General features: G+C 42.2%; 2 protein-coding genes across 2 annotated transcripts; one reads left to right on the top strand and one right to left on the bottom strand.

Moving 5' to 3' along the window:
* Positions 1-1,080: 1,080 nt before the first annotated feature.
* Positions 1,081-2,902, top strand: LOC118557391 (protein IQ-DOMAIN 14-like). The gene is made up of 2 exons (XM_036127328.1): positions 1,081-1,896; positions 1,957-2,902. Exons 1-2 carry the CDS (start codon positions 1,673-1,675, stop codon positions 2,633-2,635), a joined length of 903 nt encoding a protein of 300 aa, XP_035983221.1. The 5' UTR covers positions 1,081-1,672; the 3' UTR covers positions 2,636-2,902.
* Positions 2,903-13,143: 10,241 nt separating this feature from the next.
* On the bottom strand, positions 13,144-15,596 carry LOC118557529. Its single transcript, XM_036127662.1, has 7 exons — positions 15,293-15,596; positions 14,848-14,898; positions 14,201-14,743; positions 14,024-14,107; positions 13,780-13,908; positions 13,462-13,602; positions 13,144-13,340 (listed from the first exon to the last, which is right to left on the bottom strand). The coding sequence occupies exons 1-7, from the start codon at positions 15,381-15,383 to the stop codon at positions 13,192-13,194; spliced, it is 1,188 nt and encodes a 395-aa protein (XP_035983555.1). The 5' UTR covers positions 15,384-15,596; the 3' UTR covers positions 13,144-13,191.
* Between the last annotated feature and the right edge of the window lie 9,366 nt (positions 15,597-24,962).

The raw sequence follows: 24,962 nt of genomic DNA, 5'->3' as shown, positions 1-24,962 counted from the left end.
AATACAGAAATATATTTTTAACCTCATATGATTGAAGACAACATTGTTATTCTTCCTTCCCAGAATATTCTTGAAGTTTAATTTGTCTGATAGACAAACAGTATTTCAATGACAGGAAAACTCTTGAAAAAAATATGTAACATCCTTCAATCAAACTCAAAACCACGCCTATATTTCACACCTGTCAAAAAGTGACAGCCGGAAGTCCCGCCTTCCACTTCCGGCGGAAGTCCCGCCTTCCTTAACCGGATGTTACGTCACATCCTTATCCGGATGTCCCACCTTCTACTGTAACCGGATGTTCCGCTTTCTACCTCCAGGGGTCGCTGTCCCGGCCCTCGGGAAAAAAAAAAAAAAAAAAAAAAAAAAAAAAAAAAAAAAAACTGCCCCCCTACATCCGGAGTTCACCCACCCACCCCCACATCCGGAGTTCACCCCCACCCCCACAGCCGGAGTTCACACCCACCCCCCACATCCGGAGTTCACACCCACCCCCCACATCCGGAGTTCACACGCACCGCCTTCACCCCAGCCCCGGTTGTCATAATATCAGGCCCTCTCTCAAGCCTCAATAGTGATTGAATCCTTTTCAACATGGCGTCAGGAAGAACCAGCATTGAACCCATCATTGCTGAGACACCCGTCACTATCTGGCATGATCAGAGCGATTTTTGGCAAGCTCAGCATACCCCTCACAAGGCTACGCTGTTTTTATGCAGAACTCAGATGCCTCCGAGCCAGCGTCTGCAAGAACAATGGTCTTTGGAGCCCTATGGAGCCCGCGGTAAATGGGGGTACGTCTTCAAATATGAAACCGGGGAAATGTACCTCTTTCAATTGGATGATGAAGGTGACGAGCTGCATACTATCAACTCCTTGGGCATGCTGACATCAAACGATTGGGCTGTTCTGAAACTCGTCATGCTTCGCAAACTAGCCCCTGAAGAAGCGAATCCAGCAGCAGGCCCTTCAGTGAGACGAAAAACTAGCTTCATCCGACTAAACCCCCAAGAACCTATTCCAGCAGGGCCCTCTGTGAGACAACAAGTCGAGGATGGAATCAAGGATTCAGCCCCCGCTAAACGGCCACGTCAACAAGTCGAGGATGGAATCAAGGATTCACCCCCCGCCAAACGGAGCAAACGGCCACGTCAACAAGTCGAGGAAGGAATCAATGATTCACCCTCCGCTAAGCGCTGCAAACGAGTGCTGACCGACCTGAATGAAATTGACAATGATTCAGGAAATAGGATCTTCTCAGCTACTTGGCAGTCGAAGACGGGGGTTAGCGGTCGATGGTTTTTCCGTGCAAGTCTCAAAAAGGCTCAAGATAAAACACAGACGGTTATGTTCATGCTGGATTATTATAATTCTCAATGTGGAGTCTTCAGGACATTGCTAGCCATTCCCTTTGATGCCTGGCGTGATAAGATGATTGCAATATCAGACCAGATTTCAACGCTTTTTCGCGATTGCCGCAACTGGAAGGACATTTTGGGGGTCAAGAAAGCGCTTGCATTTTAGACCCACCCCTCACAACTGCCAATACCACCCCTTCAACGTTAACCACGCCCTTCTCTGTATATAAATAGCACGGGTCCCTGGACGACGACAAATTGCCCCCGGAGCTGTACCCCTCTCGTTCAACCGCAGCCTCACCAAGAGAAACACCATGAAGTGGTCCGGATCTCGCCCTGAAGGCCTCGACCTATACCAAGAGATCTTTGTTTTAAGGAGTGACAATTCCGTGTTTACTCCCTCGCTACCTCAGATGGCGACCGTGGATGAAGATTCACCAGTGGTGAATCTTCCTGCCTCCCCACCGCTTTCCCAAGACCTGCCCTGTGGCCATGGAGATCCGACACCCCCGATGGAGCAAGCCCTTGAGAGTCAGAGGGAATCGGCCTCGGCACCCCCGTCGCCACCTGCGGACACGCAAGCCCTTGAGAGTCAGAGGGAATCGGCCTCGGCACCCCCGTCGCCACCTGCGGACACGCAAGCCCTTGAGAGTCAGAGGGAATCGGCCTCGGCACCCCCGTCGCCACCTGCGGACACGCAAGCCCTTGAGAGTCAGAGGGAATCGGCCTCGGCACCCCCGTCGCCACCTGCGGACACGCAAGCCCTTGAGAGTCAGAGGGAATCGGCCTCGGCACCCCCGTCGCCACCTGCGGACACCCTGCCAGACGATGAGAGCGGCGCAGATGAAAACGATGGGTGGATTCGCTTCGGTTTCATCAAAGCGGTGAAAACTGTGCTGTATCGCCTTTTGACCGCTGCGATCAGACAATACATGCACGAAATGTGTTACGGAAGCGTTAATAACCGTCCTAGTCAAAAAGAGCATGGACGCTTGAAGCTGCTTGAGAACGAGCTCTACGAACATAACTACTATGGTATATTGCGAGTACTTTATAACGAACGTTTCATGGATGCAGTTCAACAGTTTCTAGCCGCTCGCAACATCCATCATGACAACGAGGCTGTTAATGCTGTCATACAAGCGTATCTGTATGAATTAACGATGGTGAAGCGTGTATTTAATACAATATATGGCGGGTATGATCGGCTGGTTGAAGAAAACTGTGAACTAAAAGAACAACTTGATGCCATCACAGACTACTGGCGAGGGTCTTGAAACCAATGCATACATGTTTTCTCATGTCTTTTTATATATTAAACTAGTTAGTGACATCGTATTAAAAAAGAGTGTCTGTTTTATTTTCTACATCTTTTCTTTATGTATATAAAAATGTTTTTTTTTTTTTTACAATTACTTAGTGGTATAATAAATGAATGTAATTTCTTTCCTGATTATGTTAATAAAAAAATATATAAACCCTGAATACAGACGTCTTCTCCTTCATTTAGCATCACTACATGTATGTGGTAAGGTATGGCTGAAGAAAAGTTAATGAAACGTGTATATTACACACCTGCCCACCCTGGTTCTTTTGGCGGAGTAGATAGATTACAGAGGGGTATGGAAAGTGAAACTGGTAAGAAGGTCCCAATTGAAAAGGTTCGAGACTTTTTATCAGAACAAGATGCATATTCTTTACATAAACCAGCGAGAATAAGATTTCCTAGAAATAGAGTGTTCGTCACCAGACCTCTAAAACAGTTTCAAGCAGATCTTTGTGATATGCAGAGTTTATCCAAAGAAAACGACGGCTACAATTATTTATTAACCGTTATTGACGTATTCTCCAAAAGAGCCTACGTCAGAGTTTTAAAAAGGAAAACAGCGTCCGATGTCGTAACAGCTTTCGAGTCTGTTTTAAGGGAGAGCGGGGTTCCAAAGAAACTTCAAACTGATGACGGTAAAGAATTTTTCAACAAATCATTCAGAGCGTTAATGGATAAAAACGGAATTGAACATTTTTCCACAGCTAGTGAAATAAAAGCCTCGGTGGTTGAGAGGTTTAATCGTACGTTAAAATCAAGAATGTGGAGATATTTCACAGCAAACAACACTCTCCGCTATGTAAACGTGCTTCAGGATCTGGTCAAAAGTTACAACCACAGCTATCATTCGAGTATTAAAATGGCCCCTGTGGAAGTCATTGCTACTAACGTTTTTCAGGTGTTTCAAAATTTGTACGGGACCAATTCCAAACGCTGCACAAAACTCAAGATGGCGTTTAAGCAGGGTGATCATGTCAGAATATCGAAAGTGCGTGGAGTGTTTGACAAAAAATATGAACAGAGTTTCACGGATGAAATCTTTACAGTTACAGAAGCGTTACAACGATCGCCTCCCGTATTCAAGCTGAAAGATTTAGACGGAGAACCCGTCCGAGGTTCTTTTTACACGGAGGAGCTTCAAAAGGTAAAAATGTCGAAAAACAAAATGTATCAAGTGGGTGAAATATTGGGCAAACGCACCGTTCGGGGGGTCAGACAGGTCTTAGTACGATGGAAAAATTGGCCTGAGAAATTCAACACCTGGGTGAAAGCCGATGACCTGCGTGATGTATAAAGCAAGATGCTGCTCTCCGGAGGGTTGAGATTGCACCATGGATCGTATGGCCGAGGACCAAGGGTTTCATCTGACGCTACCATCCAATGCAAGCGTTGATGTTTTTAAGGATAATAGCATATCTAGTTTCCGGGTGGATTTAGCCGAACCTATTAATTTACAAGGTCACTGGCAGGTGGCTTTAACGGAGGTTTCATACCCTCACACATGGCATAACGTCCCCTCAGAAAATGCTTATTTTGAATGGCGGAAAGCGGATGAGGAAAAATTCCAGCGCGTACAGATTGGAAACGGTTACTACAGTAATTTGAATCAGCTTATCACAGAGATTGAAGCCCATCTGAGAAAGATAGATTCTGATATTTATTTCAAAGTCAACCGAACGGCCAATATACTCCAATTTCAAGCCGGAGCTCAGAACCACCTACGTTTTCCCGCTCCAATTGCATACATGCTTGGAATGGAACCAGGAAAATGGGTCAAATTCGACCACTGGCACGCCCCTAACCCTATCGATTTTAGGGCTGGGTTCTACCATCTGTTTTTATACAGCGACGTTGTTGCCTCACAGATGGTGGGCGACATTCATGCACCGCTATTGCGGACCGTTCAGGTCCGAGGTTCTTTTGGGGATGTTATAACTGAAATCTTCCATAAACCGTACTATATTCCTGTCGCCAAGAAACACATTGAGAATATACAAGTTGAAATTAAAACGGATCAGAACACCCCGGTGAAATTTACATACGGAAAGTGCATTGTGAAGCTGCATTTCAGACCCGCTGCCTCACATCGAGCGTTTAGATGAAAACAGAATATGCATATAAAAAAACACCGGACTGCGGCTGGAATCATTCATAGCAGTGCTTTCAGTCGTATCAGCACCGCTTAAGCGCTGTAAAACGCGAGAAGGAAAATAAATAAAAAATCTAGAAAACATGGTTTTCCTGAGAGAGGACCCACACCGTTTCATATCCTATTACCAGAGCCAGGTCGGGGGCGCTTTACCAGGTTTCTATGGCGCTCCTGTTATGTACGGGCGGGGGATTGGATCCATATTTTCAAAACTATTCCGTTTCGTATCGCCCCTAGTTAAATCCGGCTTCGCGATAGCGAAACCCCATCTGAAAAGGGCGGCCACAAACATTGCTTCAGACGTCATAGGTAAAGCAATGACCAAAATAACAGGTGTGAATAACCAGGAGGGGTCAGGGGTGATGGTTTTGTCGAGAAGGGCTAAAAAGCGACCTCCGGGGCAACGTGCGCAACGTGCTTGGCGCTCACATAAACTCGCACCGCGGAGGAAGAAGAAGCCAGTTCGCAACAGCAAGCCTAGGAGTAGGAAGTCTGCTGCGAGCAAGGATATATTTAACTGATTTAGTATTTTAATTAAAAAACCAATCATGGCTCTTTTACTTTAGAAATCATCAGAATGTACCCTGGCCGAACTGGATCTTTTCACGGTCCCTATGACTCAACTATCTGTGGAAGATAAGATTTACACCGAAATACTACCGGTGTCAGCTATTACAGACACGGGGCCTATTGAGTTCTTTATCCCCGGAGATGGAGAAAAATACCTGGATCTGAACGACACCTTGCTTCATGTTCGTCTACAAATTACCAACGCAGACGGGAGCAACTTGGCTAATGATGCAGCCGTCGGACTGATAAATTACCCTCTGAATACAATGTTCAGTCAATGCGACGTTATGCTGGGAGATAGGTTAATTTCACAGAGTAGCGCGACTCATCCTTACAGGGCCATCATTGAAACGTTACTCAATTATTCAGAAGATACTTTAAAGAGTCAATTTAGCGCAGGTCTCTTTTACAAGGATACAGCTGGAGCAATCGATTCTATTGTTATGTCAGATGGTCCTAACTTGGGTATGAACCGCAGAGCTTCATTCACCGCTAATTCAAGGGAATTACACCTGATGGGACCGCTTCACGCTGATATATTCTTTTGCGAAAGACTCCTATTAAACTCTGTCGACATGAGAGTTAAATTGACCAGAGCTAGCGATGCATTCTCTCTGATGGGACCTCGTGATTCAACCTTCCGACTGAAAATTCTAGGGGCTTCTCTATTTGTGAAAAAAGTTTCAGTCTCCCCGGCTATCCGGCTCGGTCACGCTTCAGCATTAATGAGAGGAAACGCTCTATATCCACTTTCCCGCGTGAACGTGAAAACATATTCTATCCCAGAAAATTCCAGGATATGTACACAGGAGAATCTGTTTCTGGGTACTTTACCGCGATACATAGTTTTAGCTCTGGTTGATCATGAAGCGTTCACAGGCCGGAGAAGCATGTCACCTTTCAACTTTAAGCATATGGATGTAGAATATTTAGCTCTCTGCAAAGATGGCAGACAGGTGCCTGCCAAAGCGTTTCAACCTCAATTCAATAATGGTATTTCAGTGAGGGAATATTACAACATGTTCACCGCTACAGGTCGTCATTTAAAAGACCTTCCTTTAAGCATTGCTCGTGAGGAATTTAACGAAGGCTACTCCCTGTTTGTTTTTAATCTGAGCCCGAGTGAGGACGCTGACGCTCTATCCCCGGTGTGTAATGGGAATTTGAGACTGGAAATGAGGTTCCGAGTTCCTTTGCCTCACACTACCACCCTCGTTGTGTACGCATGTTACGATTCAATTTTGGAAATCGACTCAAAAAGGCAGGTCTTGGTGGATTTTTATTAAAAACATGGATAACCACCAAATCGAGAATTTGATGCATCATCTCCTGGGGGATTTATTTCACGGCGTCTGGGCATCTGATCAACTCCCCCTGCTGAAGCGCACATACGAAGGACCGGCCTATTTCATCGTAAACACTCATCCTTCACACATGCCTGGAGAACACTGGCTAGCTTTGACTCTGGAGAATGATCAAGCCACCTTTTTCGACTCTTATGGATTCAGCCCTGATTTTGAATTTTATCCACCAAGCATAGTGACATTTTTGAAAGATAGATCCTCTAAAATATTGTATCATAATCGTCAACTTCAAGACACTCTATCCGTCGTGTGCGGTCATCACTGTGTTTATTATCTGTGTCATAAAGCCTGTGGGCTTTCAGTGCATGACATACTGGCTACCTACCGCGATGACGTTTATGAAAATGATGTCATGGTTTATGATTTTGTGAAAAAGTATCAGAATTGTAATAAAAATAGGGCCTCGTGCTCGTTTATTCACGGAACCTGCTCTTTACAAATGTTTAAAGATTGTTACAAGCTGTAACTTGTCTAAAATAAAAACACTGTTCACATGAATAATTTTAAACATTAAAGTTTTCTTTATTACAAATCCATTTCTCCAGTTTTTATTTCATACAGACTTTTAGGGTGAAAATTTCAACCATGCAGGGGTTATGTTGACTCTCTTGCTTCGAGCACGGCCATTTTCAGGGGCGGGATGCTCAAAGTCTATTCCGGAGAATTTAGGGGACAGCACAATTTTTCCTTTTCGTTTCACGACGGGCTTATCTTTGTTCTTCTCCAATACACTCGCTTCTGCCATGCCTCTGTATTGGTCACGAGCTTGCGGATTACTGACTGACGACACGGGGATGTTTAACTCCTTCAAGACAGCCATGAACGGGATCCAGCCTACAGGTTCCTGGGTTTGTGTTTTCCTCTTAAAGGGGAGCAAAAGATTTTTCAGCAAATCAACCAGATGTGAACCCCCCATCACACGATCGCGATAAACAAATTCGCCTTTCGAAGTCCAACTCGTACCGACGTGCATTAACCTTTTCAGTATGTATTCAGCATTTTTGCGATCTCTGTTAGGCAGAGCTCTTAAAACCTCGATAGCGGTCTGATCCAATTCAGCAGGAGAGGCTGTAAAACCGTTAGAAGCAGAGCCAGCCTCATTATTTCCAGGCACAGGGTCACGTTGCACATTTAAAGTCACCTGGGGTTCGTCCTGCTGACCCTGCTTCATCAGAGTGAGATATCTCTGTAACAGAGCGTTGTACCTTTTAATTTTTTCATAAGAACTCAGTCCCGGTTCATTCAGTATCTCTCTCATTTTGGAGTCCAAATCCTCTTCGGCCGTCTGTCTGATGGAAGGCTCTGACGGGATCAAACGTTTGAACTGATGCGGTGAAACCAGATACATCTTTTGTGCAGTCCTAAGAGACATTTTCTCTCATCTCCTGATGACACCTCCCAACACCTCTCCTAATAAAGGCGCGACGACGCTCAGCAAGGGAAGAATAAACCCGCCTGTCTGATTTTTCAGAACCGACTGCTTGCGTTTTAAACCGGTTCTTTTATCAGCCAGCAGTCTGAGGATTTTTTTTCTGCTTTGCCAGTTTTTTGTGTTGAAAAGGAGATATTTTCACGCTACCCTTTAGGACATTTAGAGCAATTTCACATAAGGCTTTAAGAAAGTCAGGTGAGCAATGGGTTAGAATGTCCTTACGTTTCTGAGGCGTTGCTTGACAGAGCGCCCTAAATAGGGGAACATTTCTTCTTATGCGAGATGACATGATAAATTAACGCAATTTAGGAACATACACAGTTGGCCACTGACCTGGGAGCATTCCGGTTCTCAGTCTGAAACGATCTGGACAAGTGGGAGTCAGATCCACGATTAAATACCCATGAGGATCTTTGGTCGCGTCTTGAAAACTCTCCATAAAGAAAGTTTTCTCTGACGGAAATATCTGACGGGCTAAGATATTTAGTTGCAATTTATCTCTAGGGTTTTTAAACAGCACCATATAATTAGCATTTAAACTGATGGTACGGCTGTATTTACCTTGATGAAACACATTCTGGCTTAACATTATGACACTCATATTTTTATGATGCCTATATTGAGTGAAAATTTTCACCACTTCCGGATGGTCCGAAGCCTGGAAAATTACATCATCTAAAATAACCAAATGATTTTGATCAGGAGGAAACAGATTTTCATCATCAAAAGAATCAGGTAGTCCTTCGATGAATTTAATCTTTTTATTCATTTTCTGCAATTCAGAATACATACTTTGAAAACAGGTGTAAATCCAAACAATATTTACAGGAACAACATCCATAACATGGTTACAATTCTGCAAAACAGTTTTAACAAAAAAAGATTTTCCACAGCCACTCGGCCCTGCTATTAGAAGTGAAAAAGGGGTTTTGAATCTAGGATCGAATTCAACCTCCTGTGTTTCATGGGAGAGAGACATTTTTTTTTTTCTTCCCCCACAGTTAACCTTTTAATAGCCAAATGGAAGGGTTGTCCCATCAGGAAAAAGCCTTCTTTTATCATAAACGACGCGCACCTTTTTCTGAAATGCTGCATTTTGAAGCTGGAAGCTCCTTTTATTCCTTCTGATGGTGTGCTGTGGAGCCTGTAAAACATCCCCTGTAGAACCTTGCAGATAACCTTCTACCAGGTCTTTCACGCTGTCAAAATTCACCCTCTCACTGCACTGATGAGTCTGAGTGATGCCTTTAAACTTCATCACCACTTGTTTTCGGTGTCTGGTCTGGTAAGCGTAGCTCTTTGGGCCTGCGGAGACATACTCTTGTATAAAATCACCTGATAATTCATCAGTCAAGTCCCCCAGAAGGTTACCGAGCTTGAGGGAGGTCTGACCCGGTTTAACCACATAGATCAGACTGTCGGTGTCAATGTACAGAACGCGGTCCTGAAGTTGTTCAAGACAGGTGTACAATTTCAGACGAGCATGAGCAGTTGTAAAGGCAGCAATGAAGACGTTATTCACCTTGTTGGGTGGAGAAATACAACGCTTGCTGTATTTCCACTGAACCATGCACATTTCATCATTCAGGAAGTGAAAGTAGCTGACTGCGTATTTACCTGAAAAAAGGAAGTTAAAAAACTCTTCGGGCTCGCTCACAATGCTTGTCTGAGCCAAATCATTTCTCTGTGCAAATTTGCCCCAAAAACTGTTCAGACACAATTTAGCAACTTGTCTTTTAGCCGGATTCACCTCAATCTTACGTACATCTAGTTGGATGCCCTGCTCACGTTTGTAGTCTGCCACATATTTCAAACGACTTTCCTCATCCGTAGCTTCAGCGGGAAAACCTGAAGCTTCCTGTTTACCCTTCAAAAAAGTGTGGATATATGGTTTAAAGATTGAACTGCTCTGTTTTTCAAAATGCCAGACCTCAGTGATTTTAGCAAGCCTATATCCCAGCTCAAGAGCCTTGTTGAATTCCACACTTACCCATACACCTGTTAGCGCTCTCTCTTGGTCAGAGTGGGTACAAGGGCCCGTCTGGTAGTTCAACTCAGCGCAAGCCCGGCACAGTGTGAACACCAGTTTACCGGTAGCGGTCCTGTACGGCAAAACGGGAAAAAACAGACCACGAGGCGGGTACACGGTCGCTCTGATAAGTCCAAAGTAGCTACGGGGATCGTCGAAATCTTTGCATATGATTTCGGGATGGCCTAGTGGATAGCTGCAGCTAGCATTCACAAACGGATACAGAGATGTGAAGTCTACATAATGCACAGATTCTTCGACCCCTGCAGTGTACCTCAGCCTGAGGGCACTGGTTCTACCCCCAAACAGAGCGTTCCGCGGGCAAAGAGGTGCCGGGGCACTGAAACAGTCCAGAAACCTTTTGAGACCAGAGTGCTGAGACCAAATGCTGTGAAAACATTCATACAGGCTGCTGCTATGGTGATGCTTTTAAAAGGATCGACGTTTGTCTCTTTAAAGAACTCTTCTCTGAATTTCACACAAGCCCTGAAGAGAATTTCCACATCATTCTGACAATAATAGAGAGCTCCTTTTTTAAAGTCAAAGGGATGCTTAGAGGCCTCGTTGTACCAAACGGTGAAACGCTCCTGCTCAGCAGGGCTCATATGCTCCACAGCGTAGAAGCTGGGTGGAGGGAGCGGGCCGATGTAGTTCAATGTCTTCTCAGAGGAGAACAAGTGAGGGAAAAAACCCTTACAGTGATCAGTAAAACCTAACGCTTTTGGCATTTGACTGAGTTTCATTGTAAGGAACGATAGACTGTCTATAAATTTAAGACTGTAATCAGGCTCAGTAAAACAAAGGATTTTACTCCCCTGTGTGATCAAGAACGGTTTGATGCCGAGTTTAACCATCTCACTTAGAATCAAGTATGAGTCAAACCCACGACTGTTGTGGGCAAGAAAAGAATGACCTCTGAACCGAGGTTTTCTAAAATGAAGCAGAAAATCCCTGACGCAGTTCAAACCATAAGAACACCAAACATCCCCAGCCAAGGTTTTTGTGCTTACAAGATACGGGATATGTTTTCCAGTTTGATCTGTAAAAGTTTCAAAATCATAAAAAACTAGCTTATCGCGGAGTTGCGCATCAGTCAGGGTCGGTTGAATATAGCACAGATGATCGTTTAACGTGACATCTGCACCGTGAGGCACTTTCTGACGACAGACCGTGCACTTTGTTGAACAATCGTGGGGCTTGCTCTGTCCACCTGCGGCTACAAAATAAAGCTGTTTACACACAGGGCAGAACTTTGTCGTGTCACAGTTACTTACGAGCTTACCAAGTTTAGGTCTCAGTGTGGGTTCTCTGTGTTTAGCTAAGCAGATGGAATTACGACAGATTCGTTTACAATCTATGCACTGCACAGGGCTGTATTGCTGGAGAGTACAATTTGAGTCGAGGCATACCGAGCAGTGACCCTTACAGCTATGCGTGCCAATGTTGTCGTAACCGCTAAAGCAGTACCCACAAATGTGCCTCGAGCCTGTGAAACCTGTGAGACTCTTTATTCCATAATAATGACTTTTGAACAAAAGCAGGAAAAGGGGATTTGAACGATCTGAAAAGCCTGTCTGAAATTTACGAAGCACTGCCTCCTTGTCGTCTTTAAAGAAAACAACAATTTTCCTATTGACTATCTCTTCAAATTTATGCACGTCGCTGAAAGTCACAGGAGTTTGCTCAGTGAGGCCGGCTGTCCGTTGCCACAGCGAGGCTTGATGCATGGCTTGGGCGTCTGTAAAAGCAGGGTTACAAAGATGTGCTAGACTGGCAGCAAAGCAGAGCTGATTAGAAGCATTTTCAACAATATAGAGGTGACGTCTTTTTTTATGAATCAGCTCACAGTCCAACGTCTTTGTCGCCTTACGTTTAGCACCGCCGTGAGGGTTTCGTACAATCTGAAGTACTATTTCCAAGTTTTCAGGTCCTGGCAATTCTTCATTAGACTGTGTTAACTCGTCTAAAAATTCCAGAAATGCAGGCAGAACTGAATCACCGTCATCATTTACCTGAACCACTGTATGACGGGAAAACCCTTCGCCGCTTAATTCAAGCTGTACAACATCATTGCGTGATGCTGAACGTGTAACAGAGTCCGCCAGCTCTGTGAGAAGATGATAAACCTGTGTGTAAAATTCGGCGGGGTTAGGAATTTCACCGGGTCGTGAAGCTGTCACGCTGAAAGGACGTCTTATTTCTGTTACATTAAATCGCTCCCGTTGAATGCCGGGGTTAACAGCTGGCTGAGACTGACTCGTGCTTGGCTGATCCTCTGGGTTAGACGTGGGAACGACAGATGGGCTCGAGCATGGCTGTTGAGGGGAACTGGATGAGGGATTCTGCAAAACAGTATGCGAAGAACCAGACCGATCATTTTCACCTCTTTCACTTTGATTTAAATGACCACCTTGCTGCTGCTGCGGGAACTGAAGGCTTGTAGGATTGGAGGTAAATGTTTGAGAGACAGAAACATTTAATTGATGGATAGCTTGTTCTAGTGATGATAAACGCTCATAATTCGAACCCGAGTGTGTATGACCCTGCTGTCTATCTGGTGAATTACCTGGATTTAAATCCGCAAACCCCAGACCCTGCTGAACCGGTATATTCCGGAGGTCGTTAACCATTTGGGTGATATCACTTAAAACATTTGTAACTCGTTGTTGAAATTCTAGCGAGTCGTTCAAACACGTGATTGATTGAGAGAAAGAATCATTTAGCTCGCCAACGGTTTGTTCTAACCATAGAAACCGCTCAGAATCCCAATCCGGATCAGTCTGCCCCTGAAGTCTGACAGGAGATCCTGGGGTAAGATTTACAGATTCGGTTGCATGCTGAACAGGGAGATTCCGAAGTTGATTTACAGCCTCAACAATTCCATCCAGAGCCTCTCTGATTTGTTGACTTTCCATTTTTTTTTTTTTTTTTTTTTTTTTTTTTTTTTAAAACAGGTTACAACTTAGCTGGTTAACGGTACTGGCATCGTCGGGTCAACCAGTTCAACCATCAGAGTCTCGCAGTAATTCAGAAGCGCAGCAGTTTTCCGGCGGTAGAGGGCAGCTTGACGTCCCGTAGCAACTGGCATATGCGTTACTGCCCATGCAGCGGCTGTAATAAAAGAATGAAAAAAATATATATAATTAATTTTATCGTACATAATGAGTATTGAATAAAAAAAAAGTATTATATTACAAACAAATTCTTTGAAAGCATTGAACTTAAGATGTACCATCAATAATTGGACCAGTCGCATCCGCTTTGATGATTAACTGCTTGAAGTTTTGCTGAACTCTCAGGACTGACGAACACAGGCTTCTGAGACTCCGCCTCTTCTTGTGTTTTCCTGCGTCACGGCGGATGACCTGTGCTACTACAAATTAAAATAAGCAGACGGTGACAGAGTTTTAAAACGGGGGTAATACACGAAAAGAAAAAGATGACAGAAAAGAATAAATAAAAATAGGCTAAGGGTTACAAGGGCTGCAGTTTAGAACTGCAACCCTACCGTTTCACTGCCAATGTGTTACCAACAGCACCACAAACTCACCAGGGTGCTGAGCAGATGAGGCAGGACGAGACCGATCATGTGCTGATGCTTCTGATGCTGCTGTTTCCGCTTCTGCTGCTGCTGCTATTAGCTCGGCGTCATTATTCTGGTGTACAGACTGAATTGTTACTGTAGAAATAGTAAGCAGGGAGAGACAACCTTTTTTAAACAAGGTAATACATGAAGAAGAAGAAATGATAAATAAATAATAATAACATATAGCATAGAACACTTGCATGCTTACCGTCCGTCTGGCCAAATGTATCGGGATGAGGCTGTATTCCAGCCGTAAAGAGTGCTTGAGCAACAATGTCACGGTGGGGTGTTACTGTGGGTAAATGAATAAATACACTAAATGAGCCGGACTAATTCAGAAAATGTACCATCAGAGTTAGTTTGAGACTTATAATAGTTAACTTACGTGCTGCAGGAAGCGTTGTCCCCTGATTAACGTTTCGAGGGAGGCCGTGTGACGTGGTGAGCCGAGGAGCTTCCTCGGGGAAGCGATCGTGGTGCTCTGATGTCTCTGGAGAACTTATTACAACAACTGACCCGTTATGTTCTTCAGTCCTCTGCCGCTTCGGTGTTGATGTGTTCTGAGCAGCTATTTCTGCTGGGAGCCTCCTTTTAGCTAAACTCAATCTTCCTTTACGGGGCGTATGTGGTCTGCTCGGTCCAGGTTGTATCACCGCTGGCTCTTTGCGGAACACACTCGGTTTGACTGGCTTCGGACACAATCTTGCTTCACTGGGCGTTTGTGCTCTGCTCGATCCAGGCTGTGTCACCGCTAGCTCTCCGTGGAACACACTTGGGTTGAATGGCTTCGGACACAATCTTTCAGCGCGGGACGTTTGCGTTCTGCTTGATCCAGGCTGTATCACCGCTAGCTCTTTGTGGAAGTCATTCTGATTTGGCTGGTTCGGACAACCGTAACGCTCGTCAATTAACCCTTTGTCGGTAAGATCTGGAATACAGAAAAATAACAATGGTTGAAACATAGTATTAGTATTTTAAAGACTGTGATTTTAATAAAAATATACTTTAATACAAGGCTGAATCACATCTTACCAATATCCGTTAGTGTAAAATCTAGGTCTTGTAGTTCAGCAGTTGTTGGCGCTGAAACAAATAAATAAAATATATTGTAATAACAGCAATGGAAGATATATACTTCTGCAAGCAGGCCACAATGACTGAAACTGCTATTCAAAGCCTTACCTCAGAATTCAGACTAAAACTCTAAAAACAGCAGAGGCCTGTAGTTGCCCTCTTATAACACACAAAGCCCATCCAGCAAACAATGAAACACATAGCAATAAAAACAGGTAACTTGAACAATAAAAGTGCTAGCCCCTTGTGCTAAACACAGCCTTTCACCCCTGAATTTGTGCTAAAACTCTAAAAACAGCAGAGACCTGTAGTTATAACACACAAAGCCCATCCAGCAGAGAATAAAACTCTGTTAAAAACACCTTAAAAAGCGGCTAAAGATAAAATTAAAGCAGTAACTTACCAGCGAAAATCTCGTTGAACTCCTGGGTCAACGTCAATCCCGCATTATGGACCTGGGCTGCTGCAACAGATGAAGAACGACCTCCGGACATGATGCACGTTTAAGCCGCCTGTGTCTGTGAAAGGGGTGTCCACCGGACGCCTTATAGCAAAGGTTTGAATTGAGGGCGGGATTCACGCAGGTACCCCCAGGTAGCCGAAACAATAGCCACATCGTCCGATCGTTAAACCCCGCCAGCGACATGTTTACTAGGCCAGGATGTCGCGACAGCTGTACACTAGCATAATCGACCATCTCCTCAGCATTGTTTAAAGATTGCTTCGTCACGACCCCGCCTAGTCTCATCCCCCGTATAGGTGTTTGAAATAGCACCTTGCACGGCGCAGGGCGGCATAACATCCCTTGAATTCTACAGACGGCAGGATGTGTCCCGCTGGGTTTAAAATTTGTCTGAATAAGGCGCTTCCTGGCAATGTTGATTGGAAAAGGCGCAATCCTTTCACGTCACGGTCCCCGCCCGTCTCGCCACCCGAAACGGTGCTTGTTACATAACGGTGCTTGTTACAACACTTGCTCTGTGTGGGGCGGAAAACCATCCTTTGAATTCTACAGACAGGAAGGATCATGCTGGGTTTAAACTGACCACGCCGTCTCGAAAGTCTGATCGAATAAAACTCTGATCTGATGTGGATTGCAAAAGATGCAGCGGTGTCTGGAACTAGCGGTGCGGGCTAGCGGAGCAAAACTCCTCCCCTAACAGACCAGCTGAACCGCTCACATTCAATTCAGCGTCTTGCGGAGAGCTGTCGGATTTCTCTGCTTTTTAGCTGTGCCGCGTAGAATCTGCTCCGCTCTGTAAAATGCTTTTAAGTTAAGATCGGGTTTCTCTGCTTTTTAGCTGTGCCGCGTAGAATCTGGTCCGCTCTGTAAATGCTTTTAAGTTAAGATCGGGTTTCTCTGCTTTTTAGATATGCCTTAAAGCTGGTCCGCTCTGTAAAATGCTTGTTTTTGTTTAAGTTAAGAGCTTACCGACTGCTTAGAGCGAGAAAGTAAAGAAAAAAAAAAAAAAAAAAAACTATCTTGCTGCTGTTATTAGCAGAGCGGCGCGGAGACTGGGATGTATGGAGAGTTGGATGTGCCATAACGGAGACTTGCTGTATGGAGGGACAAATGTGCCTAAATACTGCAGTATGAAATACTGCAATGTGAAAGTTTTATATTCTGAGTAAAACACACACACACACACACACACACACACGGATAAAACAAGGGTTGTCAAAAAGCATTCCATCATACCGTTTAGTTATAAGAAAACCCCAGAAAAACACATTTCCTGACCATCGATATATTGCATAAATTAATTACATAATTAAAATGATTTAAAAAACATATAATGATAATTGATATAATAAATAAAAAAATAATATTTTAAGCGCGGTTGAAGGGAGGGGTTTCCGAGGGCCGGGACAGCGACCCCTGGAGGTAGAAAGCGGAACATCCGGTTACAGTAGAAGGTGGGGTTTCCGGTTAAGGATGTGACGTAACATCCGGTTACAGTAGAAGGTGGGGTTTCCGGTTAAGGATGTGACGTAACATCCGGTTAAGGAAGGCGGGACTTCCGCCGGAAGTGGAAGGCGGGACTTCCGGCTGTCACTTTTTGACAGGTGTGAAATATAGGCGTGGTTTTGAGTTTGATTGAAGGATGTTACATATTTTTTTTCTCTTGTGTGGAAACATTTACAAATTGTGGAGGCATAGAAAGAGAGCAAAATGAACGACATGATTTTGATTAATGCATGGATGAATTTACAGCCTCACCTTGTAATATATTGTTATAAAACTATTATCATTAGCTCAACGCTACTAGAAAAAACTATTGCAAATGATTAGTATTGGAACCGTAACAATAGACTCAACAAGCAAATACTTACAATATGTGTACATATTACATCCAATTGGTTTTACAGTCACCGTTTGCATGGGGTCTTAAATGAGCTGGACCGAGTTTAAACTCACAGTGAACACTGAAATGTGCAGATGCTGCAGGTTTGTTGTGCAAATGTTGGGAAACTATCTCTTTACAAAAACAGAACTGGACCTTAATATCACTTTGGAATATGAGAGAAAGGAACTTTACCAAATGGCAGTGAAAAAATGTTTTTGCAGATAAAAAAAAAAGCTCTGATGGGACTGAAAAGCTTGTCCAGGAGCGATATTTGATTTTTGTCTTATACTTATGGAGAAATAAAGCCTCTTTATTCCATTAAATATGGCTCTGCTTTCTGAGATTTATTTTATTTTATTTTTTTTAAAATAAAATTAAAGATGGTGTTCTCAGTTCATCCGATAGGGATTATATTGCTTCTGCCCATCAAAGTGCAATGTTATTTTAAGAGATGAACAAGAACACAATAACATGCAAACAATTTGTGTGAAGAAAATTGTGTTCCTCTGCTTTAGAAATGGCAAAACAGAGGGTTTCCTAAGAAGCTGTGGGGATTTTTTGCCAAATAATCTCTGCAGATTATTTCACACTCACGGACAGTATGAGTGTTAAATATCCTCCATCCTCTAAATATACTCTGCAGCTGCATTCTGAAGGATGCGACGGTGGTGGAAAACAGCAGGAATTTGATCACGTCTTTGCAGGGAGAAAACTCAATAGTCAGTCCACTGGCTCAGTCTATTTCCCCATCCTCCCATCCACACTGTGAGATCGATATGTAATTTATCTGCAATAAAGCTGAGATTGTCTCCGGACGGTTAGTGCGAGTTGTATTTTACGGAGAATGTTTGTGTCATGAGAATAAACAGGGACACAGTGCGCCGTGATCTGGTTAGAGGAGTGATTTCTTGTCATCCTGGTCACTGAGGTGTGCTGTCAGACCACAGGACGGCTGAGCCTCAGGCACCTGAGCTGAGGTCACATTTACTCAGGGGCTTTATTTTCTATTTTGTGTGCCATTATCGCTTTCTTTGGCCTTGCTGTCCTGACAGAATAGACCACATGTAGGACTCCAGCTGAACCAGTTTTAACCAGTTTAGTGTTTCAATGACAAACACTAAATGGTAAATCGCATCATCTTTTAGAAGCACTTATTTCTAGGCATGAACTGAATATGGCTGAAACACACTCAAATTAATATGTGTGCATTGTTTCATATCATAACAAATTTGACACGAGCCAGAGAGGTAGAACTTCTGCATCCTGCAGCAAATTAAAGATTTATATGTTCCACATTTGTGCATTAAATCCTCAAAGCAAAGTTGATAGACATGATTTTATTTTCAGTTTACATACAGAATGATATAAGATTTCTTTTAAGACTTTAATGGAACAGAAAAAAATATAACTGGACTTGCTCATCATCGGTCAGAAGCAAATATGGAAAAGAAGCAAAAGAAGAAGCTATCTTGAAGGAAAATTACTAAGATGAATTGCACTATAATGTGATAACTGTTTAAAACTTATTTTTATAATAATCATCTAAAACACTAGCTACATAATGGTTTTACTTTTTCTCACACTTAAATGTTTAAGATTGTTAAATGTTACGATCAGACAAGGATAACATGAGTAAATACAAAATGTACTTTTTAACAATGATTTGATTTATCAAGAGAATAAGCAATACACACCAACGTAGTAGTAAATTAAAGTTTTAAATGCACGGCTTGTTAAATGATGAGTGAACTGCATTTAACCCTTTTTAAAAAAAAAATGTTTTTAATGTTACTTGCCATACTGTCATGACTACTAGCAGGCCTGTAGTATCACAAATTCACTTAGAACCATGTGACAACACAAAGTAAGGTAAACATATCGTATCTTCAAAGGATCCACAGTGTGCCCTGATCTAAAGAAATCTTAGAACAGATGAAAAAGAAATTCACTGACATTTATTCGTCAGCAACACATTTACGAGGCCATTGCTGGGGCGTTGGGATTTGAGCGAATGAAAGTGAGAATCTCTACTCCAAAAGCACATATTTGCAGAGGTCAGGAGGTCAACGTCTGCCTTAGATAAGGTCAGTGTTTATGATCCAGCAATAAGAGACAGGCTGGGCAAAAATGGCATTTATGGGAGAGTTTCAGGTCTGACATTTCTTCCCAAAAATCCATCTTAATGATCCTCAGGTCTTTGGGGAACATATTCTGTGGGCTGATGAGACAAACGTGGAACATTTTGGAAGGTGTGCTTCCCATTTCATTTGGTGTAACACTAACACAGCCTTTCAGAAAAAGAACATATGAAGAGTCAAACATGGCACTGCTTCAGGAGATGGACCATAAATGTTGCTTTTCAACTATAGTACCTACTATGTATGATGTCAAACCATCGGTATGGTTAAGTTTCAGCCATGAAAACTTACTGTGGAATTTTGAATGATCCTTGGTTGGCACAATGGAAGAGAGATGCAAACCAATAAAGGCGGGTAAAGGAATGTAGACGTTTAAGAGGCTAAAATGAGGTTTCTGAGTGGACCCATGGTCCTATCTCCAGTCCTTAATGGGCGAGGGGCGGGGTACACCCTGGACACGTCGCCAGTCTATCTCAGAGAAGAAAGACCAGGTAGACTCAAAAAGATTCATAAAACACTTGTCAGCATCCAGTCATCTACAACACATTCTGCTGAGCCATTCTTATTTGAAACTACACATCAAATGGGCCCTGGAGGCCTCCTGTATTCCAGCTCATCTCTCTTTCTTAAATCATTAATGAGGCTGATAGAGGGATGACTGAATGTTTTTATTGATTTTGTTTACAGAGTTGAACCTTGTATCATCTTGCTGATTTCAATAAAATGTATTCAGTTTACAAATGTGTGTGTGGTGTCCAACATCATGTTATCTGGTGGTTTCTGAGGTGAACGGAGGGCCTCGGTGCCAAAGATGTTACCTGTGATCTCAACCAGGGTGTTTCATCTGAGATATGCAATTTTCCCATTCAGCTAGTTATATCGTATCGAACGGAGGGCAATCACTGCTTTGTAAAATCAACAATAGACTCAGATTTTAATACAAATAAATAAATAAAAGATGGAAAATAGCTCTGCGACTTATCTTTATATGGAATGTGTGTGTTTTTGCTGTTATCATCTCTGTCTTGTAAAAACGTAATAGCATTTCTGTAACTATTGAAAACATAGAAGGTATTCCATAGTGATGCAATGCTGGAAAATGAGATAGAGTGTTGATTACCCTGGGGTATGTGTGACTAGGTGAAATGTCCTTAATGCTGCTTCATTCACTTAGACAAGCTCTTAGATGGCACCTAAATGCTCATTATAGAGAGCTGAATGCTGGTTAGCAGCATAGAAAGCTAAGCAAGCAATCTATGGGCTGAAGGGGAAGAAGCTCCTGTGGATGCTTGAGCAAATTAAGATGTCTAACAAAGGTTCAATGTTACCTCCATCCTGTGAAAGAGGATAAATGTTTTACTACATCCAAGGACACTGTTGTGAAATGGGCTTCTTGTCTCAATAAAGGCAGATGGAGCTCTTACGGTGGACCCAAGAAAGGCTGTATGGCTAGTGTCAAAGCTCAGTAAGGGCACATACATAGAAGGTGTGTTATCAAATGCACATGTTATTGTAGCTCCTTCTACTTTGCCCCCACGTGCCTCTAACGTATTTTCTCCACAAGGAAACAGAGCAGCTGAATATAAACATGGTGCCAGTCTCATTCTGCAGCTTTCCCCTCTGCTCCTGCCAGGCAGGCAGACTCTATCAAGCTGTTTGTTGTGACTGTATTATGGGAGGAACCCATCTCGCCTCTGCGTTCAGTCGGGCTGTACGGTGTGTGCCACAACGACCCGCCGGGCGTTGTTGTGATTGATCGTACCATTGCGAAGAGGATTACTATGCCATGATGCAGAGGCAAATTAATCATTCTGACACCGTGGCTGACATGTAATTTCTCCACTGCACGTTAGCGGGAGGAATTTCAGCAGGTGGAAGGTCCAAATATGGACAATGTTTGGACTGTGAAAGTGGAGCTATATCCATCCCTCTGTCAACAAAATTCTGTATTAACAGTATATTTAACTCATACGGTCCCTTGAGAAAGCATTTATAAAAACATTTTCACATTTTGTCATGTAATAGCCAAAGCTAAGTCAATGTCATAACTTGTGATAAAACAACAAACTTTTGGTGCAGGATTTTTTTTCTCTTAGAAAAAAACAACATTCTTAATTCTTTAACATCCGATAAAAATGATAGTCTTCACAAGTAGCCTAATTGGTAAACAGAGTTCACATGTGTCATTTAATCTCTAGCTGTTCTTTGGAGCCCTGTTAGAGAACATAAGAATATAAGAGAACAAAACAACAAACTGGAGACCAAAGAACACAGCAGACAAGTTAGGTAGAAAGCATTGCACACTTTTAATGCATAATTAAGGTATAAAACACTACTGTAAGCTCTAAGCATTACAGGAAACACAGTTTGATCTTTGAGAAATGGAAGGAAGTGTTGCAGCCACATATCTACCATGACTTAAACTGACAGGGTGGGAAAAGATCATAATTCAGAGACACAGCCAAAAGGCCCTGGCAACTCTAGAGGAGTTGTAGAGACCCACAACTCAAGTGGGGGAATTTATTAAAAGCACAACTCTTATCCATGAAAACCTAGACTCATAGTATGCATGCCTATGTGGTAAAAAAAAAACATCTAGTCCCATTTGTAGTTTGGAGAGGGGGTATAAAAGGGCACAGCAAACAGAAAAGAACAAAACTGACAAAGTTGTTGAAGTGAATATAAATGGAGCTACATACAGGCCAATCCTGAAAGAAAACTACAGCGACTACAAAATACTTGAGACTGTGGTAGAAGCTCACCTCCTAGCAGTACAATATCCCTAAACATTCAGCCAGAGACGAGTGCAGGTAGCACAAGGGTAACATGCATGACCCATATACAGATGCGTTGGTTCTTGATGCAGCCATGTCTTCCCCCTCTCTCTTAGCCCCCTCCATGTTAGCCTACTTTCATTAAAGGCCCTCAGTGCCATAAAAATGACAGAAATGACAAAAATATCTGACATTTCTACAATAGAATGGTTTGGATAAAAGCGTATATCTTTGTTAGAATAGTCACATAAAAGTAGAAAGCCTAATTTAATTTGGTGCTAGACTTTAAAATGTTTTTGAGCTTCAACTACTCTGGGATAAAAATGGGCAATCCCCTGTGGTGCTTTAATTTTGACAAGGAGGCCTTCTTGTAACTTGGTTGTTTCTGATTGAGAAGTAAGGGACTACTTACTATGGAGAGTAAAAGATTGTTATTCAAAGAAACAAATTAAGCACAGAAAGGCCCCAAACTTTTCCTTTGCACCCCCCTTTAAAGAATAAAAAAATCTGATCACCCATCCCAACAAAATGGGTCATAAGTGTAACTTTTATATCTTTGTCTTTTAATGCATTGAAACCGTCGCTCTGAAGATTACCCAGAATCCCTTTTACATTTTAGAATAGTTGAAATCATTACGAACATTGCCAAATTTTATACACTGTATAATATTAACAGTATAAAAGGTTTTTAGCCTAACCCGCAATCAAGACAAATGATAAAAATACAACAATGTACACTGCAGACAAACTTTGGTTAAATTAGGTTTTATACTTTTTCAGGAGTTTACAAATATTATTCATCCACAAATATTCAATGCAGTTGTTGCATTCCATTTGCAATCGGAACTCGGAAATCCTGGGTTCCCATTGGAAAAAGTAATTGTAATAACCACTAAGACTTTCCCCTCGTAAAGTCTGAGACATTTTTTTAAGGCCGAATGGGAGATCCAACATGGCAGCTCCTCACATCAACAACAGTAAGCTGTGATGAAAACATGTTTATTTTACAAGACACCGTTGTAAGAGTTCATCTAAAAATCAATGTTACACATAGCAGCTGTAACTCTGAACCAAACAAATTAAAATTTGTGTTTGCATGTGGAACATACAGCTTTAAAGGAGATTTAACCAGAAGCCAATTACCCAGAATTCCTTGCTACTCATACTACTGACTGCAGGTACAGACCAAACAGCCGATGGTGCTATTGTCACATTTACGGTACATGTATTTGAACCAAATATTTCTGTACAAGCCTTTCCCTTCAATACAAAACTGTACCAAAGAAAAATAAAGCTTTTTATAACTGATACATGTGCAGAAAATGTGTGTGTGTGAAACAAAATTTCAGAGTTCTAAGTTGTGAAGAACATATTTAAAACAAAGCTGAGACGACTCCATACTATTGCTACAGAGGAGAAAAGCTGACCATGGCATCATTTACTGGATTTTGTATATGACAGAATGGCTCCAAAATAATTGATAAAAATGTTGCAAGCAAATGACAATACAGTCTTTTTATAATGTCATAACAAGAACAGTATAAAATGGTCAATGTTGTTTAATCCTTCTATCCGTCTATACCATCTTATCCTTTATTAATTCACAAAGTCAAACCAAATCTCCACTCAGTTCCTTATTGACCTTACCATGATATTTGTGTGCCGCTACATCCTTAATAAATGTATAATCATCTCAATCCAATCATGTAGATGGATTCAAAGACAATTGCATACATTCCAAGCCAGCTCTGGCTGTAATACAAAGTAGTCAAGATCAGTTTATGTCAATAGTAAAACGTCTTCTATCTAAGGAAACCCAGCTGATTGCATAGAGTCTCTGACTTTGAAGCAACCCCTCGTCCTGAATGAGAATGTACTAACAGTGGACAGTTGAATGCCTTTGTGGCAATCCGTCATGTTGAGCATGCAGGTGGAGGCAGCAGAAAGGAAAACTACATTTTAACAGGAAAAAACTGTATAATAATAACACGAACAATGATTGTTTTAAGTTAATTTTGTATGTTAGTGGCAGACACAATTCACATGTTACTGTAGCATTTTTATTTTCAATAGAGACATTTTCTATTGAAGTAATATACTTTAGACTCCTACTTAAACCACATCATCATGTCCACAAAAGTTGATTTCTACAAGAACTCTCAAAGTCATATAAGCAGTCAACCATCTACGAATACCTCTATATGCTATTAAAATGTTCCCAGCATAACGCCGCTTATGAATATAAAGAAATGCCACTTGCTTTTTACCAGTCTGTCACGGACTGTCTAACAAGGCCAAAGGACAAATCAGAACCCATTTGCTTCCGTGTCTGGTGGATGGGAGTTGGCATTTATTGGTATGCACTGTGCTTTGGTTTGGCTGGTCTGCTTTTGAGTGAAAAAACATTCATTTTTCTCAGTTTGTTGCCTCAAGCATTCAGTGACAGATATGAGTGTAGGAAGGGTTAACCATGTGAGACAACAGAAAAAAGACAAGCACAAAGAGAAAGGATAGAAAAGTGATAAACAGTATTGACACAAGAAGCATGTGAGCAAAATTTAAAACACTGAGATCAAACACTGTTAAGCTGTTTAATTGAAGATTCAGCAATGACATTAATAACAGTATATGAATAGAAAGATAATGGATCAACAAGCCAAAGATAAGGAATAGATTCAAATATAGGATGAGAAATTTGTGAAACAAAATCAAGACTTTACTCTGAAACCAACAAACCTTAAAACAAAAGGCTGAGAACACTTTTTCGTTTTTTCATATCATCTCAGTTTGCAGATTACATTCTATAAAAAAGT

The sequence above is a fragment of the Fundulus heteroclitus genome, chromosome 23 (assembly GCF_011125445.2).
Source record: "Fundulus heteroclitus isolate FHET01 chromosome 23, MU-UCD_Fhet_4.1, whole genome shotgun sequence".
Taxonomy (NCBI): Eukaryota; Metazoa; Chordata; class Actinopteri; order Cyprinodontiformes; family Fundulidae; genus Fundulus; species Fundulus heteroclitus.
The sequence above is the reverse complement of the archived record's forward strand: the minus strand, read 5'-3'. Positions and strand labels throughout refer to the sequence as shown.